Source organism: Alosa sapidissima, chromosome 14 (genome assembly GCF_018492685.1).
Source record: "Alosa sapidissima isolate fAloSap1 chromosome 14, fAloSap1.pri, whole genome shotgun sequence".
NCBI lineage: Eukaryota > Metazoa > Chordata > Actinopteri > Clupeiformes > Clupeidae > Alosa > Alosa sapidissima.
This window is the reverse complement of record NC_055970.1, coordinates 12,711,714-12,735,552: the sequence shown is the minus strand read 5'-3', so window position 1 is coordinate 12,735,552 and position 23,839 is coordinate 12,711,714. Positions and strand designations below refer to the sequence as shown.

At 42.0% G+C, this 23,839-nt stretch overlaps 2 protein-coding genes and 1 long non-coding RNA gene across 9 annotated transcripts in view; 2 read left to right on the top strand and 1 right to left on the bottom strand.

Moving 5' to 3' along the window:
• LOC121681282 (cytochrome c oxidase assembly protein COX18, mitochondrial) overlaps window positions 1-2,388 on the bottom strand; it is a 19,939-nt gene extending 17,551 nt beyond the window's left edge. The window contains exons 1-2 of one of the 5 annotated variants that reach the window (XM_042060927.1): window positions 2,302-2,388; window positions 1-229 (exon numbers count right to left, since the gene is read on the bottom strand). The exon at window positions 1-229 is cut by the window's left edge and continues 149 nt beyond it. In XM_042060927.1, the coding sequence (XP_041916861.1) occupies window positions 1-229; window positions 2,302-2,328 (256 nt within the window). In that variant the 5' untranslated portion in view covers window positions 2,329-2,388. Of the gene's footprint in view, window positions 230-776; window positions 917-1,828; window positions 1,846-2,037; window positions 2,091-2,301 lie in introns of those variants that run through there. The other 4 variants (XM_042060930.1, XM_042060931.1, XM_042060928.1 and 1 more) reach the window with 4 other exon arrangements.
• A 534-nt stretch (window positions 2,389-2,922) lies between these two features.
• On the top strand, window positions 2,923-8,796 carry grhpra (glyoxylate reductase/hydroxypyruvate reductase a). The gene is made up of 9 exons (XM_042060936.1): window positions 2,923-3,228; window positions 3,568-3,698; window positions 3,995-4,067; window positions 4,306-4,422; window positions 4,802-4,890; window positions 6,206-6,307; window positions 7,109-7,244; window positions 7,330-7,460; window positions 8,113-8,796. The coding sequence occupies exons 1-9, from the start codon at window positions 3,143-3,145 to the stop codon at window positions 8,232-8,234; spliced, it is 987 nt and encodes a 328-aa protein (XP_041916870.1). The 5' UTR covers window positions 2,923-3,142; the 3' UTR covers window positions 8,235-8,796.
• Window positions 8,797-9,594: 798 nt separating this feature from the next.
• LOC121681300 lies at window positions 9,595-16,910 on the top strand. 3 transcript variants are annotated; one of them, XR_006022060.1, is made up of 4 exons: window positions 9,595-9,790; window positions 11,132-11,268; window positions 16,128-16,272; window positions 16,458-16,910. It is a non-coding gene; the product is annotated as an uncharacterized LOC121681300 (long non-coding RNA). The 3 variants fall into 3 exon arrangements; XR_006022061.1 differs by lacking the exon at window positions 11,132-11,268 and having other exon boundaries at window positions 9,600-9,790; XR_006022062.1 differs by lacking the exons at window positions 9,595-9,790; window positions 11,132-11,268 and adding an exon at window positions 13,903-14,268.
• The last annotated feature ends 6,929 nt before the right edge of the window (window positions 16,911-23,839 follow it).

Genomic DNA, 23,839 nt, shown 5'->3' with positions numbered 1-23,839 from the left:
TTGAGTCCGCAAGGCTCTCATACCAGCCTCCTGTTTCCGTGGTTACACTGCGGCAGGACACTAGGGAGGCGGCGGCCACGGGGGTCTTGAGAAAGGCCGGGCGTAGTCTTGGTTGGGGGAGGGGCCATGTTTTGGTGTCCAATGAGAGAGAACCACAGGAGATTCCTGACGATGACACTCGCATACACACACGCGCCACAGCACTGACCGGCAGCATCCTGGACACAATCTGCACACCAGACACACACACAGCCACAGACAGACACAGAAACACACACATGGGAGTCATTTGACAATACTTTTTTTCTCTCCCTCTCTCTCTCCCTCACACACACACACACATACTGACACTCTTACTAACACTACACCATCACTTAAACACAGCCTCTGACTGCTCTGCATGGAATAACAGGTGTCCCAGCATGAACAGACCGGCTACGCCACCTAGTGGCAACGTGTGCAGCGTTCCCATATGATCTGATTTTCCGCCTGTCAAAATAGCCAAATAACCCAAGGAGTAGCCTAACGCCAAACTGGGGAGCCTATACAAATAATTGTTATTTTGTTATTCCGATGTTACAATTATTTTGAAAGACCGTTCCTGATGAGCAGTTTGAATAAGATCTAGAGAGCTCACCAAATGAAATGGTAACTCGTAGGCAAATATGTGGATAGACTTGCTCATCTCGAAAGAGCAGTTCTTTTGAGATCAGAGGGATACAACCTCGAAATATGAACTGGGCTCTTGTTCTGGATCACGTTCGTACTGAAATTACCTGTCAAAACGATATTCTTACCGTGCCAACACAAACTTCGTTAGAAACACAATATTCCTACACGTCAATGAAAAAGCATGGAATCAATGAGACCCAAAACACCACAGACAGTAGCTAAACAGAGTAGTGTGAAACTAGCGACAGTAAAGAAAATTCCAATATGGCCGCCATTCGCGAATCCTTCAAAATAAAAGTCAGAACATATTCATTACTTTTTCAATGAAAAGGCCATATACAATATAAATATCTATATATATTCTGAAAGCAGATGTTATAAGGATTTCATTTCACCCCACTTTTACATATGTACAACTTATTGTTTTCACAGCCACACGATTTGAAGTTCAACAGTGTATGTCAATGGCAGACATAGTACTCGGTACACACTTAGTATGGCCTGGGACCTACAAAGGCGAACTTGATATAAATATCTATATATATATTCTGAAAGTACATGTTATAAGGATTCCATTTCACCCCCCTTTTACATATGCACAACTTATTGTTTTCACAGGCACACAATTTGAAGTTCAACAGTGTGTGTCAATAGAAGGCCTAGACTTGGTACAGACTTGGTATTGCCTGGTACTACAAAGGTGAACTTAGTATAAATATCAATGTGTATTCTGAAAGTATATGTTATAAGGTGTCCATTTTACCCCCTTTTAAATATGCACAACTTATTGTTTCCATAGCCACACAATTTAAAGTTCAATAGTAGGCTATTGTGTATAGTATGACAGGCCTAGGGTAGGCTATAGGAGTCCGTACAGAGTTAGTATGGCATATACCTATAAAGACGAATTTGGCATAAATATCTATTCTGAAAGTACAAGGAGTCCATTTTAGCCTACCACCCTAAGTTTGAACTAAGTGTTATTTGATAAAAGTATTATTTTAGGTCTTGTTAATGAAAAAGGTAATCCTTCCACAATTATATTAATGCAAAGTATAATCGTATAAAAACATTCACTTTAAATCAATGTATAGTACATTATTATCCCCTTTTTCTATGTTTGTTTTTGTTCCCCTCTCTTTTAATAGTAGCCTACATCAGAAGATAGAGACGTTTATCCAGAGAATGTCCATAGACGGGCTCTGGTTTGTCTTGCCTTGCATAGACCTCTCCAGAATAAGTCCCGCCTCCGTAACTTCCGTATCCATCCAACCGATCGTCAAATGTCTATGGGAAATAACATGGCGTTCTGAAAGATCGTACCAAAGATTGTTAAGGCGGAGCCTTAACAATCTTTGATCGTACCTGCCAAACTCTGTAGGTGACAAAGTAGAAAAAGCTGCTGGGCAGATTGGTCTACACATTTCTGCCATCTAGTTTCCACTGAGAAAGGTGTTGCGTGAGATCACTTCCGTTCAATTTCAAGGATGTTAGCAAGACAATTCTGCTACAATTACAACATTTGCACATGCATTTACATAGGCTAAGTTTCAGCAACATGTTTACATTTCGTGTAAACCTTTGAAAAAACCGAATTTTAACCTAGTTTATCTGATCGTTCGTCTGTACCTTTATTTTGACGCTTTTCGCCGCCATATTGCCCGCTATTGTCGCGTACTGTCGCGTACTGTCGCTTACTGTCGCTAGCTCCACGGAACTGCAAAACAGCACACTCTTCTTCTTCTTTAGTTTATTGGCAGATTACGTCGTTCTTTTGTTGCATACCGCCACCTACTGTACAGGAGTAGCGTGTTGCAAAAACCTTTGGATATTCAATCGAAAGGGGGTCAAATAAATCTATAATAATTAATAACATTCAAATAATAATAATAATAATAATAATAATAATAATAATAATACAAAATTACAATGAAAAAATAATCATTCTTCTCATTGCATCACTGTATTTATTTATGCAGCCTTTCATATCCTGACTGGCAACATCACAGCATGGTATGGTAACAGCACCGCCCATGACCGCAAAGAGTGGTCAGGTCAGCGCAGCACATTACAAGTTACTAACTATTCAGGACCTTTAAAGGCAGCACTTAAATTCATTCAGTTGAGCTGGCTCTTGAGCATATAATGTATTTAATTACTGATAGATCCTTTTATGAGAACATGACAATAAACTTAAACTTGAACTATTTTCAACACTCTGACGTCATTCCAATGCGCCAACAGATCACCTGACACGTCATGCGAATGGGGACTAGTCAAACTAGGGACTTCGATTAATAGTTTTTATCTTCCCAGGCTCTTCTGGTGCTGTTGTTTCACACTATCATTAGCTTGACCTTTTCGACTAAGAGCCTGTCTGCCCTTGCACGGTGCGGCTGGGAAAGGCACCAAGTTTGTACTTCGTTATCCGTTTTATTTGCGCTATCATTGAGATTGAGCGTTTTGCAGAATGCAGGGTGCACAGCAACTCATGAAGGTGTTCGTTACCAGGCGTATTCCACAGGAGGGGGTGAAAATACTTAAACAAGCAGGAATGTATGCAACTTTGTTTTCCTTCTTTTGCAACCTTTGCGTATTATCTAGGCATTGCGCATTGCTTGCTCGCAGTGGAGAGTAAGCAAATAGTGTGGCCTGCAATTTTACAGTTATCAATGCACACGTTTACAGTTCAATGACACTGGACACTCAGGAGTTCCACTCTGAACGACTCGCACTGAGCATATCTATCTATGTCTACCTGTTTGACCTTCTTTAGGATAAATTACTTGGCAGCAAGGCATGTACACTTTGTCATTTTAAACATGTTGCGTATTTGCAACGTGTGCTTTCGTCCCTCCACGATTTCATGTGTTCCCTTTTTGCCATGGCAACCAGGTGTAACCTCTCCGTGTGGGACTCTGACGAGCCAGTGCCCCGAGCTGAACTTCTAAACGGTGTGTCCGGTGCGCACGGCCTCGTCTGTCTCCTCTCTGACCGGATTGATGCGGAAGTTCTTGATGCTGCAGGTTGGGCAAACATCTTATTTTGGCCTATGTCTTTAAAACCGCTGGGTTGCTGTGCTGGGTTATTATTTTGATTGATGCAAGGTTGTTGATGCTGCGGGTAGGGCATATATCATTTTTTATGTCTTTAAAACCGATGGGTAGTTGTGCTGAATTATCTTGAATTAATAATTGAGCAATGATTGGCAATGATTGGTCCAGTTGACAGAGTAGGTTTTGACAACATAAATTGAAAACTGCCAAGTGAATAATTGACAATAACAAAATTGATGGGTCAACGTTGTTGTCATGTCATGCAGGTCCCAACTTGAAGGTGATTAGTACCATGTCCGTGGGATTTGATCATCTCTCTATTGATGAGATCAAGAAACGGTGAGGTCCTGCTCCTGTATGTGAACTGCGTATGCACTGACAATGCATGCTCTGTTATACTGCATGTGCATCTCAACGGATATCTCAACTCAGCCTGCATTTGAACTAGTTATGATTTTTTAGAGAGTAAACTACTCAAACAAGTGCAATACCATCAGAAATTAACTTTGCTTTGCTACACAGCTATGAGTAGGTTGATGATACAAACTCTAATGTCATAGCAACTCATGTGCTACAGTGGGATTCGAGTTGGCTACACTCCAGATGTTCTCACTGATGCCACAGCTGAGCTCACCGTTGCTCTGCTCCTGGCTACTGCCCGTCGGTTGCCAGAGGGTGTGAACGAGGTCAAAAGGTCAGCGCCTACATCTTATACATCCCATCACATCCCACCACATCACACCACATCACATCCATCCCATCACATCCCACCACATCCATCCCATCACATCCATCACATCCATCACATTCATCACATCCATCCCATCACATCCACCACATCACATCCATCCCATCACATCCCATCACATCCCACCACATCACATCACATCCATCCCATCACATCCCATCCATCCCATCACAGGGGCCAACAGTATAGGGACTCCTCTCTGTCTCCTAACTGAAGCCAAGGAAGGGCGAAGTAACTAGTTTTGGAAAAGGCCTGTGTGTTTGGGGGCCTGGGTGTCTGTTTGCCTGGGTAGTTCTGACCTCCTCTGTGTCTCTTCCTTCTCCAGTGGGGGCTGGAGCACGTGGAAGCCTCTGTGGCTGTGTGGATATGGCCTATCAGGCTCCACAGTGGGAGTCATTGGACTGGGCCGCATAGGTAAGAGTTGCAACTAGCCTTCTGTAAATGTGTTTTCATCATTTTACAGGCATCCTATGCAAGATACCTACTGTAATATAACTCTTACTGTAACTATCCTACTGTAATATAACAGATCCTAGTGTAACTACTCTCATATATAACAGATCTTAGTGTAACTATTATCCTACTTTAATATAACAGATCCTAGTGTAACTCTTCTCATATATAACAGATCCTAGTGTAACTACTGTAATATAACAGATCCTAGTGTAACCACTATTCTACTGCAATATAACAGATCCTAGTGTAACTACTGTCCTGCTGTAATATAACTGCTTCAAAGTCATTTTAGAGAACCAGCCTTGCAACTTCACTCTTATCTCCCCCGACCTGGAGAATCACAAATTGCTTTACAGCAATTGTGCAAAAACTCACTATTTGTATGAAATTGTGTAATATTACCTTGTCGGTTAAGATGGCTCTTCGCAAAATCACCTTTGCCAGTTTGTAAACAAATCCACATGTATACTCTTTTGATCCCATGAGGGATATTGGGTCTCTTCATTTATCCTAATCCGTGAATTAGTGAAACACACTCAGCACACAGTGAACACACAGTTAGGTGAAGCACACACTAATCCCGACGCAGTGAGCTGCCTGCTACAGCGGCGCTCGGGGAGCAGTGAGGGGTTAGGTGCCTTGCTCAAGGGCACTTCAGCCATTCCTACTGGTCGGGGTTTTAACCGGCAATCCTCTGGTTACAAGTCCGAAGCGCTAACCAGTAGGCCACGGCTGCCCATGTACTCTGTCCAGGGGGAAGGCTGCAAGCCTTGATTATTTATGGTGTGTTCGTGTTATTTATGGTGTTAACCATTAGTGGTATTTAGAGTGTTATTTATGGTGTTAACCATGAGTGTACCATAACCATGAGTAATTTGTAAAAAATTGTTAATTGTAAAATATTCTGCAACTGTAGGGGGAGCCCAGTAGCAAAACAACCACAACAACAACAACCAGAACTGCATTGGATACCTTTAGCTACTTTAGATATTCACCTTAATCACACAGCGGCCACTGTAAACCAAAACGAGGCTATAGGGTATGTAAACCATACGATTGTTATGTTTTATGCATTGGCCAGTAGGTGGCGAGAATGCGTTAATGATATAGTCAGTGTACCCCATAGCCTCCTTTTGGTTTACACAGGGCCGCCGCGTGAATAAAGCGAATGGCTGATTAATATTTTGTAGCAAGTGTAAGGCTGAATCAACCCTCAGTTATGTCAGACTGGTTGTCAGTGTGATTGACAGTGCTGTGTTGTCTTGTTGTGAAGGCTTGGCCATAGCCAAACGTCTGATGCCCTTTGGGGTGAAGAAGCTGCTGTACACTGGCAGAGGGGCCAAGCCAGAGGCCAAAGAAGTGGAGGGAGAATTTGGTAAGCTGGAAAATTATTCAGTTGGGAATATTAAGCACAGTAATGGACTCTATGCAGGACTCCCTACTGTGCAATCAACTTCCTGTTTACACTGTACACAGTAGGCTATGACAGAAAATGACAGATTACTAGCCTGTCAGTTTTAATATAGTAGACTATTTCTAATTGAACAACATAGCTAAAGTTATCTAACCAGTTCAGTAACATCAGTTGCTTAAGGTTAAGAACATTTTAAACCCTTTTCCTAAGGGAGTGGTACGCAACTTGTTTACAAAGTCGGTCTATATTACCATGAGATGAGGCCCTGAAGACAATGATTATAGAAAAAAGCCATATTTCTCAATGTTTTAACAGAAACAGGAAGTTGATATGCCAGTACAAGTGAATCCAAAATGGAGTCTTGCATAGAGCCTATGGCCTGTGCAGATTGCATGATTTTTTGTCTTCAGTGATGGTCTTTTACGATTGACCATGTCATAGGTGATCATAGACACATAAGTTATTGCTGCATCTTGGTCGGGAGATTAGCCACGATTACGATCATGTAGTTTAATTGGAAATTTGACGGCTACGACAAAATCGCTGCAAAATGGGGCTGAAATTGTGTAATCTGCGCAGGCCATAAGACCATTTCATTTCAGAAAAGGAAAGGTAATGAAAGGAGAGGAAGTAGTTTAAGGAAATAGGAAACCATGTCAGAGGATGGTGATGCTATAGTTTACATATATGCGCATGAATGTGTACGTGTGTATGCATTTAAACACCATGGTCACAGTCCATCTTTGCCTTTCCTGTTATCAGTGCCTTTGGACGCTTTGGTGGCGCAGAGTGATTTCGTCGTTGTCTCATGTTCCCTAACTCCGGACACACAAGGCCTGTGTGACAAAGCCTTTTTCAGCAAGATGAAGAAGACCGCCGTCTTCATCAACACCAGCAGGTGACGGGCAAACTCCGATAGGGCAGTACTCATCAGTGATTTGGTTGTGGCTTGTGGGTTTTAAAGGTTTTTGTGCGCCCCCTAGAGGTGCAGTGGTGAATCAGGAGGACCTTTATGACGCTCTCTCCAGTGGGACGATTGCTGCAGCTGGTCTGGATGTGACCACACCTGAGCCGCTGCCCACTGATCACCCCTTACTGACCCTTAACAACTGCGGTAAGAAGCCCTCCGTCAACCTGCCCTACATTACCTGCCCTCCATTTCCTGCCCCTAATCAACCTGCCCTCCATTACCTGCCCTACATCAACCTGCACTACATAACCTGCCCTACATCAACCTGCCTTCCAACAACCTGCACTACATTACCTGCACTACATAACCTGCCCTACATCAACCTGCCTTCCAACAACCTGCACTACATTACCTGCCTTCCAACAACCTGCACTACATTACCTGCCCTCCATTAACCTGCCCTACATCAACCTGCACTACATAACCTGCCCTACATCAACCTGCGTTCTATCAACCTGCACTTCATTACCTGCACTACATTACGTTTAATCTAAATGCTACATTACGTTTAATCTAAATGCTGTTAAATCAGCATCGTTATCAAGAGCCTCCTTCCTTGATCATCACCCCATGAAGTTTCTGAAGGATTATGTTTTACACATTCAGTTTTACCCATTACCCCCCAACACCCAAAACAACACTCTCTCTCTCACACACACACACACTCAAACAACAGCAACAAACATATGCTCTATATCGTTATCATGGTTGTATGTGAAAACACTGATGTGTGTGTGTGTGTGCTACTGTGTTATCATTAATAGTTATGTATTCTCTCTCTTCTTGCTCCCACAAGTGATCCTGCCTCACATTGGGAGTGCCACTTATGCCACCCGGGGCATCATGGCAGAACTGACCGCCAATAACCTACTAGCAGGTCTTACGGGCGCTGCCATGCCCACCGAACTGAAGATCTAGTGTCTGCTGCTATACCTTCATCTGGCCTCTGGCCAGTCAAAACAGTGCCATCTGTTTGCTGAGGCAAACCTGAATGTCTGGACCTCGATATAAGGGTCTGTTTAGAACACATCTTTTGGAAAGATAATTCTTTAACTTGAACTTGAACATATCTAGAAATTAAACTAAGAACTAAAGCTAACAATGGTTCATAGCCAATATTATAGATCTCTTGATATGGGCCTTAACAGTGTATTTGCACAAAGTGGTGACATCTTACATTGTTGATTTTGAGGATGTTTGTTGTTGATGTTGATTTCATAAGAAGCACTACCATCCATCCATGTTAATTTATGTTCCTGCTGTGATGAAAACATGGGAGCATGTGCATAAGAGCCACTCACAGTGACCTACTGGATACGAGACTGGGAATTTACTAACCCTTAAAGAACTAACCGTAAAGAACTTGAAGATACACACATAATGCAGCAGCATCCACAACACTCCTTGTGCCAGTGGTCACTCCCCTCTGCACTTACTGTTTATTTGTAGAGCTTAAATAAAATATTTTCAAAACATTTAATCATGATATCTTTCTCTCAGTTTCATTGTACAGCAAGATTCTAAAAAGTGCAACCGAAATCTCTTAGTCAAGGGATTGTTTTGCGAATGTCATGTCGAGCAAACTGAATGCTGATGAGTCAGTGGTGCTGTCAACGTTGCTACCTCTGATCTGCTCTGTCAGCGAAGAAAATAAACAAATAAATAATATCTGAATAACACTGCTGGTTATTCGAATATTAGAAATGATTTGTACGCACACCGCTAGTGTGTGTGTGTGTACAGTGGTTAAAGTGGGATATGGCAGGTGGGGGAACCCTGAAATCCAGTGTCGGTGCAACAGGGAAAAATGACTCACCGTTGGACAACATATTGAGTATTGTGGTGTAGCAATACTTTTTGGACAAGAATTGCTACCTTTTTGGTCACCTCTGTACACGCGAAAAATGAACTCCCCATTTATTTTAACAAAATCATCACGCTATATCTTTGATATGAAAGAATATATGTATTCATTTATCTAAGGTGGTGGAACTGCGTTCCTCCCCACTTTAACCCCTGTGTGTGTGCGCAAGCATGTGTACTTAATTTGTGTGTAAGTGTGCCTGTGTGTGTGTGTTTCTGTATGTGTGAGTGTGTGCAAGCGTACATGAGTGTGTATGTTCTGTGCTTGGTAAATCTGAAGGCAAACCTGTAACTGTGTGTTGTGTGCTTGGTAAATCTGAAGGCAAACCTGTAACTGTGTGTGCTTGTTGTATGCTTGGTAAATCTGAAGGCAAACCTGTAACTGTGTGTGTGTGTGTGCTGTGTGCATGGTAAATCTGAAGGCAAACCTGTAACTGTGTGTGTGTGTGTGTGCTTGGTAAATCTGAAGGCAAACCTGTAATTGCCATTTGTATATTTCTATTAGGCAGCAGAAGAGGCCAGACTCCCCTGTACCCAGCTGTGTCCATGAAGAGTGACCAGTCCATGGATCATCCAATGAGATTTGGAGAAGGAGACCCTACTACTGACCAGTGAGTCACATATCCACCCAAAGCCATGTGGCCACTATCATCAGTTTGGTCAGAACATTGCAGTGATCTCTAAGTGACAGACATTATGTTCTTTATTGAAAGACTAAACGAAAATGCTAAATTCATCAAAGGCATGTACTGTAAGCCTGTGTATGTGTACTTGTTTGTGTGTAAGCATATTTTTGTGTGTGTTAGGGGTTTGCACGGATAGTGGAATAATCGGATAAACTGTTGAAGATGTACTATTTGAACATTAATATCCCTATTCCGTTTTTCTAAAACTCACAGAATTAGCATAGCATAATTTAGCATAGATGTCACGATATGGTAGAAGTTCTGGTACCACTTCACTGTTAAAGGGATACCAGGCAAGCCTGCATGCTTTTTCTCTACGAAGCTCCCCCTATAGTCTGTATGTGTCGATACGTGTGCGAGCCCTCGCTCGGTCTGAAGCTCTTTTCCTTTTCTTTGCATCTTCCATCAAGGGTTTTCACTGCTTATTCGCAAGCTCTGCCATTATACACACGTTTGCAACAATCGCTAGCGTTTCGTTAGCCTGCCTCTGTGCTGGAGATGCAGGATGTAAACTGATCCTGCTTCTCGCGATGTCTGAAACTTTGTTAGTTTGTTCGGCGGGTAGGATACACCGAACTTGCAAGTGGGATATTCTTTCTACAGGCAGTAGGGGCGGGCGAGAGAGCCTTCATTCGCCCTGTAATGAGTCATTTAACCATATACCGACTTACGAATATGTTAATTAACACGAAAACGTTGCCTGGTGTCCCGTTAATTAAGTTAGAGTCTTGCAGTCACAATAAACAGTGGATATGAGACATTTTCCAGTTTCTTTGTTCTGTTTGTGTAATATGTTTGTGAGTAGCCTACACAATGCAGAGATATCAACAGGAAATAAAAAGAGACCACGGAATTCAGAGTCTAGTGAAGGACTGTTATTGCATTGCATTACTGGAGACGGAACTCACAGTCTAATGAAGGACTGTTATTGCATTGCATTGCTGGAGACGGAACTCACAGTCTAGTGAAGGTTATTAGAATATTAGAAATTATTTGTATGCACACCCCTAGTGTATATGTGTGTGTCCGTGTGTGTGTGTGCGCGCGTCTGTGTGTGCGTGTGTGTATTTGTGTGTGTATGTGCGCATGCATGTGTGTATGTACTTATTTTATTTTTGTGTTTGTTTGTGTGTGTGTGAGTGTGTGTAAGTGTACATGTGTGTGTCTGTATGTTCCTATGTTGTGTCCTTGGTAAATCTGAAGGCAAACCTGTAACTGCGTGTGTGTGTGTGTTGTGTGTCACTGTCATTTGTAAATGTCTCTTAGGCCAGACTCCCCTATACCCAGCTGTGTGTCCATGAAGAGTGACCAGATCATCCAATGAGATTTGGAGGAGGAGACTCTACTACTGACCAGTGAGTCACATATCCACCCAAAGCCATATGGCCACTATCATAAGTTAGGTCAGAGTGTGTGTGTGTGTGTGTGTGTCTTTATGTGTGTGTGATTTGTGCTTGGCTGAGCGAGTTTCATGCTTTTGCAGCCTATGCACTGTGTAGTGCAGTTTGTACACATTGTTTCAAGAAATGCACTTTCTGTTGTGTACCACCGGGTGCATGACACTTTCCGCCAAATAACTCGGCAACTTTTGCGCCCAAGATGACAACATTGTTGTGGTATGTTGGCCTTAAGGAGCCGCATTAACCCAGCCCAGCAAGACTAGTGAAAGACATAAATGCAAAAAGGACAAAGCACAGGCAGGGTTGTCCTATACGCATGCACATACTGAATTGCAGGAGTAGAAGATGGAGGGAAATCATAAACAATTTTTATTTATTATCTGTTGAGAGAACATGCAGGACTGAGCGGCGGTTATATTATGTACCAGATCCAGTGCATGGGCCATGACACCTCTGCAGCCTATCAGCACTTACCTGCTAATGTAGCAAAGCACCGATCAGCAGTTACCTGCTAATGTAGCAAAGCACCGATCAGCACCAATCAGCATTTCCCTGCTAATGTAGCAAAGCACCAATAGGTGAGTTTAAGAAACGTGAATGGACAAAACAGAGAAACAACTTTTAAAGTGGTGCCTCTGTCTTTCATATCCACTATGAGGGAACATTTAGGATTTCGGTACAAGCTGAAGAACGTAAAGTTGAAACAAAGTAGGCCTACAGCCCACAAGCATTACAATGCAGTGGACTGGAGTGGACGCTACTATAATGATGTCACTATTGCCCGGCCCAGCCTCTGCTCCCCCTACGGGCCTGCAGTTTCCCATGGTGGCAACACGGTCGGGCAGGTTGCCAGCCTGCAGTGGGGAGACCAATTAAGGGAGATTGACCTCACCTGGTGCCGGTGTAGGCATATAAGTCATGTCATCACCATTCCATCCCTTGAATCGCTCTCTCTCTCTCCCAACGTTCCTAGACATCTTTTTGACACACCGCACTGCAAACCACTTCCACTCACCTGCACATGACTGACACGCATCCACACACAAGTAAGTTCCACCCCCTAGACATTTCCTTTATTCTAGTTTAAATAAATATAATTTATTTAAAATTGGAATCTGTTGTCAGCCTCTTTTGTGTTGTGCCGTGAGACGGGCGTAACAGCTGCCAAGACACATGTCTCTCAAATGTATCTCAAGTGAAATTACACATCGGATGGCTTTTTAAGTTTAATGAGTTCCTCCAGGCCCACCTTCTTTCCATGTTTTGTCGAAATCGGCCAGTAGCTTCGCGTCGTCCTTATAGATAAACTAACAAAACCGCACCAAAAACACGCTTAATATCTCCCAGATAGGTTAATAATAAAAGCTGAAGAGTCACATTAGCAGGTGTATTTGGTTACTGTCTTGGGATTCCGTCACGATGGAAAAATGTGTACATAGTCGGTTATATTCAATAATATCAGTTATAATGTCCCCTCCATACACATTTAGGCAAGGCAAGGCAATTATGTCCCCTTGATACACATTACGGCAAGGCAAGGCAATCCCCTCAATACACATTTAGGCAAGGCAAGGCAAATCAAGGCAATCATATATACATTTCTTACCAAGGCAGTTCAATGCACTTTACACCATCAGTGAGTGAAGAAAGTCCGCTACACCAATAGCTCCAAATATAATTTAATGTCACGTTTCGGGTGTTAGCCCTGCATCAGACACCCGAAACGTCACATCAAATTATATTTGGAGCTATTTGTGTAGCGGACTTTCTTAACTCATTTTGTATTGCCCTTTTCGTCCAGCACTCAACTTTACAATTTGGATGTGCGTGCTTTATTGTTATCTTTACACCATCAGTAACATCATCAGGCCACATCACCTCAGCTCTCTCCACTGAGAGTCGCACAAAGCGATTGAAAACTAGGCCTAGTCAGTCACCCTGCCTTTTTTGTCTATAGGCAAAGTATAGTTAATTGTTTAACTCTGTGGGGGGATTTTTTAATATTAAAATACCGGAACCGTACCGTTATCGTGGCCCAAAAACCGTTGATACATACTGAACCGTGGGCACACTGTTCAGTTGCATTCCCATCACTTACCTACTTACTATCTTATGAACGGCAGATTTTTTAGCAGCTTTCAAGTCAGCATTATACAGTTGTAACCAGGATTGGACCATTCTTGGGGCAAGGCCACTTGGCCTTCAGTTGGGCATATTTGGTGGGGGGGCACATAGGCTACATGTCCGGGCACCAAGGCCAAAGTTAACTATACAGTAGTAGGCTATAAAAATGATCAAAGTTGTATTTAGCCTATTCACTGCAGTAGACCTGCATCACTGTATGAAACACAAAAACATGAAACATGACATATTACATAGAACTGTAAATCATCTGATCATCTAATAGATAGATAGATAGATAGATAGATAGATACTTTATTGATCCCCAAGGGGAAATTCAAGGTCTCAGTGGCATACAGACATCACACACACATTCACTAACAGCAGAAAAAAGTAATTAAAAGTATATAATATAAATAACATAACTAAGCAATAAGGACAGTAGAAGATAAAGAATATACTAAAATACAAATTATACTTACATAATTACACTTAATCTAAATCAATTCTAAAAACAGTATCCACATAGTGGGTGATTAATCAAGAGGCGCTTGCAATGACTTCTGGTTAATGGTTATAAATATACTGTGTGTAAAACATATTTTAATAATGACGATAAATAATAACGATTACTTCTATAAAGTGTGTGGCCGTTTTCATTTCAATTTGTTTTACTAATGCATACGCACACGTGTCAAACTTCCTCTTCTCTCTCTCTCTCTCTTTCTCTGGGTGTACACAATTCTGGGCTCATTTGAACGTTCCAGAGACCGACTTGCCTGTGTGTGTCAGTGTAAAAGAGAGTATTCACCAGGATATGTGTGTTGCTTCCACAGATGAAAGCTTTTACTGGACTTGTCCTACTGTTTACATCGACTTATGGTGTGTGTGTGTGTGTGTGTGTGTGTGTGTGTGTGTGTGTGTGTGTGTATTTGTAAAATAGGCTAGATGTAGTTTTCTAGAAGATGCTATTGCTGTTGGTTGTATACACTGAAAATTCACATTTTCAATTCACAAAATTGATTCATGCTGTGGTTACTCAATTTGATCAAGTAATTCCAATGAAATTGTTTAAGTTAAGTTTACATGAAATATTAAGGTAATTTCAATGTCATTGTGTTATACAGGCAGCATGTACTGAGAGTAGGCATTCAGATGTACTTAGTATCGCAACATCAATGTAGTAACTGTGACATCCTTTTTTCCTATATACACTTACCTTACATAATTCAATTAGAAAAATTGACTACTCAATTTGAATGACTATTTGAACACAATTAAGTTGTGGATATGAACTCAGTAGTACGGAGGGGTTTGTCTTTGAGCAACTCTGAACTGATCCTGATTTGATCCCATTTTCACAGAACATGTTCATGTAATTTTATGTTCATGTGTTTTATTTTCATGTCATTTGAATCCTTTCATGACCCATACAAAATCTGCACTCTTAATGTGTCGCTTACTCTCTCCAACCAGTGTTGTATCCACATGATCACAAAATGAAAACCAGGGTCAAATGAGTGTCGAGATAAATACATTATTCAGTCATTAATAGGTTGTATTGTTGTTGTGTCTGAGAATAAGCTGTTGTGTTGAATGAATTGTACAGTTTCACTAGGGACATGTAGTGTTGGGGTTGGAGAGGTGGAGAGGGACACTCCTGCTCTCATAACATGTGGTCACTTGATCCACCATGGAGGGGCCAGAGATGGAGAAAGTCCAGACTGTGATCTCAGCCAGTCCTGTGATGTGGGTTAAGGGAGCAGTCTGGGGTAGGGACCCTGGTCTCTGGTGGACACCCTGAACAAACATGGTCATGTGCATAACTACATTCTGATCCTCACTGTGGTTCCTCCCCTTCTCCAGCTCCCGTGTCTGATGTGGACCTTTCAATCACCTGCTCAGCCTATGGGGAGAGGAGGGCGACGTGCTCCTCCAATGGGGACAGTCCTCAGTACAGCTGGTCTCCGGATGGGAGGCCTCTAAATGAAACCTCAACTTCAGCTGAAACACCAGAGTCTGATCTGACCAATAGTACCTCAGCTGAAACACCAGAGTCAAGTCCTGGTTGCAGCACAGATCTCCTGGAGTGAACTCAGGGGAATCTCACCTGTTCAGCCAGAAACAACATCAGCAGCGTCAGCAAGACCCAACCACTACCCTCCTGCACAAATAAGGACCACACCATCAGAGTTTACATCAGTGTGTGTGTATGTGTGTGTGTGAATGTGTGTGTGTTCAAATATACCAATGATGACCCCCTCTCTAAGGCTACGTATCACAGTCATGTTTTGTGTGAATGTTTAAGCTACAGTCATCCAATAGAGATCTTTATGTGATTCTACATATTGAAGGATGCCACCCATCCATCACAGCTTACAGTAGTGTGCTGTTTTTACCTGATACACAGTGAGATTTATAACGGTAGTGTGCTGTTTCTACCTGTTATACAGTGATATTTCTAACGGTAGTGTGCTGTTTCTACCTGATATACAGTGAGATTTATAACGGTAGTGTGCTGTTTCTACCTGTTCTACAGTGAGATTTTTAATGGCAGTCTGCTGTTTCTACTGATATACAGTGAGATGTCTAGTAATGTAGAACTTCTGATGTGACTAGGCACTCTGCCTGTTTGCTAAACACCATCACACACACAGGGCAGTTTAACACAAAACAACTAATAAAGCTCATTCATACTGATGTGTTCAAATGATGAGAATGAATCTCCTCTCTTAATGCAGGTCTGGACTCCATGTGTGATGCTACTCAGGATGCTGCATGTCAACCCTGCAGAGAGGAGAGACGCAGGAACATACAGAGTGGAGATCACTGAGGAGGCAACAGGGAAAACAGTGGGAGATCACACAGTACAGCTGATTATAGAAGGTAAATCACTCAATTTCACCTCTGATGATAACAGATTTAACATCATGAAAATCAGTGAGACGTCACACAGTAGATCACTGAAGTTAATTTGGGGCTTAGGCTATTCTAAAGTAATTATACTACCGGTACCTTTACTTTTAAGCTCTTGGTCATTCAAAGCATTTGCATAATCCTTCTCTCCTCAGCTCCCGTGTCTGATGTGGACCTGTCAATCAGCTGCTCAGCCAATGGGGAGAGGAGTGTAAGGTGCTCCTCCAATGGAGACAGTCCTCAGTTCAGCTGGTCTCTGGATGGGAGGCCTCTGTGTGAAGCTGATGTTGATCTCAGTTCAGATAACCAGACTCTCCTGATGAGGGGGGATGTGACTGGACAACTCACCTGCAGCGTCAGGAACCACGTCAGCAGCAAACACACCAGAGTGATTTACAGTAATCATGATTACCTCTGTAAGATTTTGTAAAGATTTTGCTAATGACCTTTAAATGCTTGAATGGTCAAGCCCCCAGCTATCTCTCTGACCTATTACATAAATACTCCCTGTAAGAAATCTCTGACTGCTGACTGTTCTCAAAACTAAATGTAAATGCTTTTGCTGCTACTACCCCCAAACTCTGGAATAAACCCCACCCCACACATTAGACTAGCCCGTTCTCTAAATATTTTCAAAACCCATTTCTACTCTATAGCTTTTAGAGAATGAAATTTATTCTGGCCTATTTTTCTGATTATACATTTTCAGCACTACATTTGGTCCCTATCACTTGAAAGTCATTTGCCACATTTCTGTCATTTTTGGGGCCATTAGTGTTTCTACCTTGTCTTATTGGGGGCCAAGCATTGAAGCTGCGTAGGGACCCTATAGGGCTAGTAGGATTTGTTATTATGCTTCTTTCTAGTGCCATGAGAGTCCATGGCAGCACATACAAATGTACATAGTAAAATGCTCAAACTTTGCACACTTATTCTACTCAGGCCACTGACCAATTTCACAAAGTTACAGCCCCCAAAACCTCAAATATCTAGGACCACCAACTGGTCAAAATCCATCAATGTTTCAACAGTATTAATGCAAATAGCTGTGCAATGCTTTGATCTATCAAACTCAAACTTGATCAGTGGATTAAGGCAAAAGGTAAGGCCCCACCCATCAATTTACAAGACTTTATCATGTGCACTGTAGTGCCACCAACAGACCAAGGTGAAAACTTTCCAAAAGCTTCACAGCTCTTGAATTTTGTCCATTTCTCTCTAAATTTGCAGCTCTGCAGCTATATTTGGGGGCCAAGCAGTTGAGCAGGAGCTGTCATGGCAACACACACACACCCACACTCACACTGATAAACCCCCTCCCCCTTACACCACATAACCTCTCATACCTAGTTTAGTTTTGATACGTTGCTGAGAGATGAGCTCATTTCCATAACTCTAGAACCCCATAGTGGTCACAAGTCAACATAATATTGTATGTACATCCTCAGGATTTGGTCCCTAGCTCTCACACCAAGTATGCGTTAGCATACACAGCCCCATTCTCATCAATGGGACTGAGGTGGAGTGTGACACCAGCTTCTACGTCTGCGTCACAACCCTGTATAACATCTGTGCTGTTCTTCTGAACATGGATAATGTAAGGCGCCAGTGTTGATATCACTTGTTTTTTTTTGTGTCAACAGCCATTTGTGTCATTGATTAAGGTAGCCTGGATGATTTCTGACTTTGCCACTATTACTGTATGAAAATCTATGCTTTGCTGTACTTAAACCCTGTATGATTCTCATGGATTTCATGTTTCACTTTGGTATGTAATATTTTACCAACAGCATCCCGATGACAACCAACCATATATTAGATTTATTAAATTAATAGAACTTAACAAAAGGGAGTGGAGTTGGATTTGGAAAATAAAAGTGTAAGCAATCAGTATAATGTGGTGCAGTGAATAATTTAAATTTCAACTTCAATTTAATGTCACTTATAGAGCGCCAAAACATTACTCATGTCTCATGGCACTTAACAGAGTGTTAAACATTCAGAGAGTGCCCATGAGTAACAGGGACGAGGAAAAACTCCCTAGAATTGGAGCTACATATAGGAAGAAACCCATCTGCCTAGGGTCAGTTACAGGGCAGTAAGGTCTGTACTGTATACATAATAAATGAATAGGTTAGTTAGGTGTACAAAATAGAACACAATAACCTGAGGTATGTTACAAAAAGGTAAGATGGTTACATAACCAGTACGATGTATGCATGAATCCTATTTAGTGTCAGAAAATTCAAATAGTCCAATGTAGGGCATGTATTGTCCATAGGGATTAGGAATTGTCATATGTCAAGTACTGGGTAGCTAGGCTGCACGGGCCAGGAATCCAGACAAGGGGACTGCAATAGGCAATGGTAGATGTTACGGCCAGCTCGTTCCCAGACCGAAACATAAAGAGGGACACGGACAACAAGGTTCAAACCAAATATATTCATTTATTAAAGTAAAGCACAAGGTTACCAATAGCAAAATGTCTAGGGGGAAATGAATGGGAGTGGTGGCGTGTGTGTATCTCTCCTAAAGAGAAAGAAAGAGAAAGAGAGGTAAAGTTAGAAATAGAGGGGAGAGAGCAAAGTGCAAGTGTGAGAGAATCAATGTGAGTGCCTGCAAGAAGGAAGAAAAATGCCTAATCAGAAAGATAGGGAACCCCTTATATAGCCCCACCTTAACCATAGGTGTAATAAATGAGGGTATTTGCCTAACCAGGCCCAGCCCTGCCCGTGCACTGACAGGAAAAGGCCTGAAGGAGCACAGGGTCATCACATAGGGCAGTCATAGGGATGGGACTTCAGGTGCGATGAGGGCCAAACACAAGGATGGCTGATGACTGGTAATAGTTTATCTCACAAGTGAGGTAAGAGGGAAGAAAGAGAGATACATAGTAGGTATTACTATAAGTCATGATGGTTAGTATTAAGTATATCAATGGTATTATATAGTGTTATACTATAGAGACAAAAGGCAAGAGAGGGAGAGTTGAGAGAGAGAGAGAAGGAGAGAAGAGGGAATTGAATGGCAAGACAAAAACAAGAGGTAAGAGGGGGAGTTGAGAGAGAGAAAGAAGCAGAGTTGTACGGCGTGACACATGAAAAGTCCATGACAGCGCTATGCTATGGCAGCATACCTAAGGCATGGTGAAGGGTAGTCAGCACCAGCGCAGGTATGGTCAGTTGCCACCATGACACGCATGACTAGGGCGCCAGTCACTTGAGGACACAGCAGAGGTGGTCCATTCCAATAAAAACCCTGAGGTGGGTGAAGTTCCACACTACACCATACCTAACTATTGGAGGCACTAAAGATGTATGTTTTAAGTCTAGACTTGAAAATAGGGAGGGTGTCTGCTAATCAAATTGATGGAGAGAGTTAATTCTAGAGGAGGGGTGCGCTGTAGCAGAAAGCTCTGCCTCCTACTGTTGGGATTACAAGAAGTCCAGTATTCTGTGATCGTAGCAGGTGGGTAATATGGTACCTAAAGATCTTTAATATAGGTGCCCAGCCATTTATGGCTTTGTATGTTAGAAGTAATATTTTTAAGTCAATGAGACTTTTAATAGGTAGCCAGTGTAAAGATGCTAGGATGGGGGAAATGTGTTCATATTTTTTGTGAGTGCTTCAGTGTTGACTGACCAGTCCAGTGTATTGTCCAGATGTATCCCCAGATACTTGTAAGTGCTTACCACCTCCACATTGACCCCCTCAATGGTAACTGGGAGCAGAGCTTAGACCTCCGGACATTGCACAAAGTCCTTTACCAGGCTCCTGTATTCCTCCTCCTGCCCATCCCTGATACACCCCACAATTGCAGTATCGTCTGAACATTTCTGCATGTGCCATGACTCTGTGTTGTAGCAGAAGTCAGACATGTACAGGTTGAACAGGACTGAAGAGAGCACTGCTCCCTGTGGAGCTCCAGTGCTGTTGATCACGGTGTCGGAGAGGCAGTTCTTCAGTCTGACGAATTGTGGCCGCTCTATCAGGTAGTCTGCAATCCAGGATACCAGGTGAGCATCCAATCATCTGCAGGAGTTTTTCACCCAGTCTGAGGAGTTGGATGGTATTAAAAGCACTGGAGAAGTCAAGGAACATGATACTCACAGCACTCTTCCCCTTGTCCAGAGGAGGGGGGATGAGGGGTATTTGGTGGCTGTAGACTGGTGGCTGGTGAACAGCGTTAGTGTAGTCACATTGTTCATGATCACGTTGTGGGGGAGGGGTGCATCAGCCTTTGATGGTGGAGGTGCATGTTGCACTGAGAGTGAGGGGTGAGGTGTGAACCGGCAGGCAAGCAAGCAAGAGCAGTGTCTGAATTTAGTTGACTTTGTACTCTGCACAATGACAATAAAGTTGAGTCCAATCTAATCTAATCTATCCCTAGTGACCAAACATCACCAACATTATTGTGTGGCGAATCCATGAACCAAGTCTGGTTTCGGTACAAGAAAGCATTGTCAAGATATGAGCTCATTTCCTGTAACTTTAGTACCTCCTAGTGGTCCAAGGTCACCAAATATATTGTGTGTCCTCGGGATGGGGTCCTAAGTCCATATATCAAGTTTGGTTTCGGTACGCGAAAGCATTGCTGATATATGAGCCTACATCCTGTGATTATAGTGCCCCCACAGTGGTAAAAAGACTCCACATTTATTGTGTGTTCTTAGGATGGGAAAACATATAAACACAGTGGGTGCCTTGCAGCTTTGATGCTTGGCCCCCAATAATAGGAAAATGTACAAACACAATGGGTGCCTACACTGCTTGGTCCCGAATAATAGGAAAGTGTAAATATACAATTGGGCTTTGCTACTGACCCCCAATAAGAAAAGGTAGAAACAGTAATGATGCTTCGCAGCTTCACTGCTTGGCCCCCAAAATGACCGAAATGTGCCAAATGACTTGAGTGATAGGGAGAAAATGTAGTGTTGAAAGCCACAATCAGAATAATAGCTTGTGGATTTTTAAATTAAAAAAGCCTATTTTCTTGAATGGAATTGCTCATGGGGGATGTCATTGGAAGAGGACACACTCAACTATTCATATATGGTGGAATTGTTTGCAACAAATCAGTCTTGACCAATAGAGACCAATTTTAGTGTATAAAAACTGCAATGAGAGAAATAGGCCATTGGAGTTCTAATCGAAAAAAAAAGCCATTTTATGCGATGGGGGTTTCACATGGGGGTTGTCATTGGAAAGAAGAGCGAGTGTAGTTTCAGAATGTGGTGAAACATCTTATGCAAAATGCATTATGGGATGTGTGTCGCTGTTCTAGTGCTGAAATGCTACAATTTCCCAAATACATACTATATATTCAAAGGGGCTAGAAATGCCATTTTCCACGATAGAATTTCACAAGTGGGGTGTCATTGGAAAGAGGAGAGAGTGTAGATTCAGAATGTGTTAAAACAGCTTATGCAAAATGCATTATGGGATGTCTGTCGCTGTTCAAGTGCTGGAATTCTGCAATTTCCCAAATACATACTATGAATTCAAAGGGCAAAAAAGGCCATTTTCCACAATAGAATTTCACAAGTGAGGTGTCAGTGGAAAGAGGAGAGAGTTTAGTTTCAGAATGTGGTGACACATCCGTTGTAAAATTCTTTCTGAGATGTGTGTCGCTGTTCTAGTGCTGAAATTTCACAGATACATATTATATGTTCTAAGGGGTGGAAAGGTCACATTTCCACGATAGAATTTCACAAGTGGGGTGTCATTGGAAAGAGTGTAGTTTCAGAATGTGTTGAAAAATCCGTTGCAAAATGCTTCCTGAGATGTGTGTGGCTGTTCTAGTGCTGAAATTCTGCAATTTCCCAAATACATACTATATATTCAAAGGGCAAAAAATGCCATTTTCCACGATTGAATTTCACAAGTGAGGTGTCATTGGAAAGAGGAGAGAGTGTAGTTTCAGAATGTGGTGACACATCCGTTGCAAAATGCTTTCTGAGATGTGTGTCGCAGATGTGTGTGGGAAATTCTGCAATTTCCCAAATACATACTATAAATACAAAGTGGGGTGTCCTTGGAAAGAGGAGAGAGTGTCGTTTCAGAATATGTTGAAAAATCCGATGCAAAATGACATATAGGCCGTAGGAAATACATTTACTGTAGAAAAAAGTCAAAATCTGCCACCAACCACATAACCCTAACCCCCCCAGTGCAAAATGAACAAAATGATTTAATAGAAAACATAACACAACATGTAGCAAAAGATTAAGCACAGAAAATAAAGAAAACACTACATAACACCCCCCCCCCCCCCCCCAAAACTCACAAGGGGTACACTTAAGAGTGACGTATGGTAAGTCTGCATGGCCTGGCATTTTCTGAATCTTACGCTGTTTTACGAGAAGACATTTCACGTACATACCCTAGACAGTGTGTCAGTAAGCCTGGCTTGACTTACAACTTGAAATGTGACTTGTAATGTGACTTGATGTTAACTTGAAATGTGACTTGATGTTAACTTGAAATGAGGAATAGTGAGATTAATTAGGGTTCTGCAGCTGAAAAGAAGCTTTTGAGAGGTTGACACTTAGAAACTCCTCCCATTTGAGTGGGTTATTGACATCTACACGTCCAAGTAGCCAGTAATGGTGACACATGTAACATTAGTTTCAGAAAGCATAATTAAAGTAGTACACATCACTCATTGAGTTTTAAGAACTATCATTTAGCCACTTCCTCAGAACAACTTACTTTAATCAATCAATCCAGACTTTCACTCAAACAGAAACATAGTGGCTCAATAGCATCAACACTCATGCAGAAATACTCTTAATAATACTGTAATACTCTAGCATGAACACTCATGCAGAAATACTCATTACAGTAATACACTTACTCTTAGGAAACAGGCATCACAATCCGACAAAGACAGAAAGCAGACACAGAACTCAAATACACACAACAATTAAATTGATAACCAATGATAGAGTAGATAATCAGTAAAAACATATGCTGTGCATGTATGAGATGTACATTTGTAGAATTCAGAGAAAAAAAAGTTTCATTCTTGAATGCCTGGAGGGTGATTATCCTCATCAATATTCTCATATCTCTCTGTTAGCAAGTGGAGGACCCATATACCCTGGAAATCCAGAGTTCTCGCGAGAGCACAATTTGAATTGTGCCCGCAAGATACTCTGGCCATGAGCAATGATCCAAATTTCTTCTATCTCTCGAGCGAGAGGGACCAATCAAATCGGTGTAGGCGGGACAAAGGTGAGCTACACTGATGACTGACACTGATGAATTGTTGTGATTGGTCGTAGCGTTATCCAACTGCGTGCAGTGAGAGTTTCAAATGCATGCTTGGTGCCGCCCCTCGAATTGGGCCATTTTCATTACTCGTGGCCAGACCCTTAATCTGAAAGATTCCAGGGTCTGGTTTACCAGGCTAGGACCCATAGGCTTTTCTTAATGCTTTTAACCCTTAAAGGAGTACCGTGACGGGAATGTTGAGAAATGAACGTACTAAAGAATATCTGGGTTCATTGAATTCAACATAGAATTTTAGAACCTT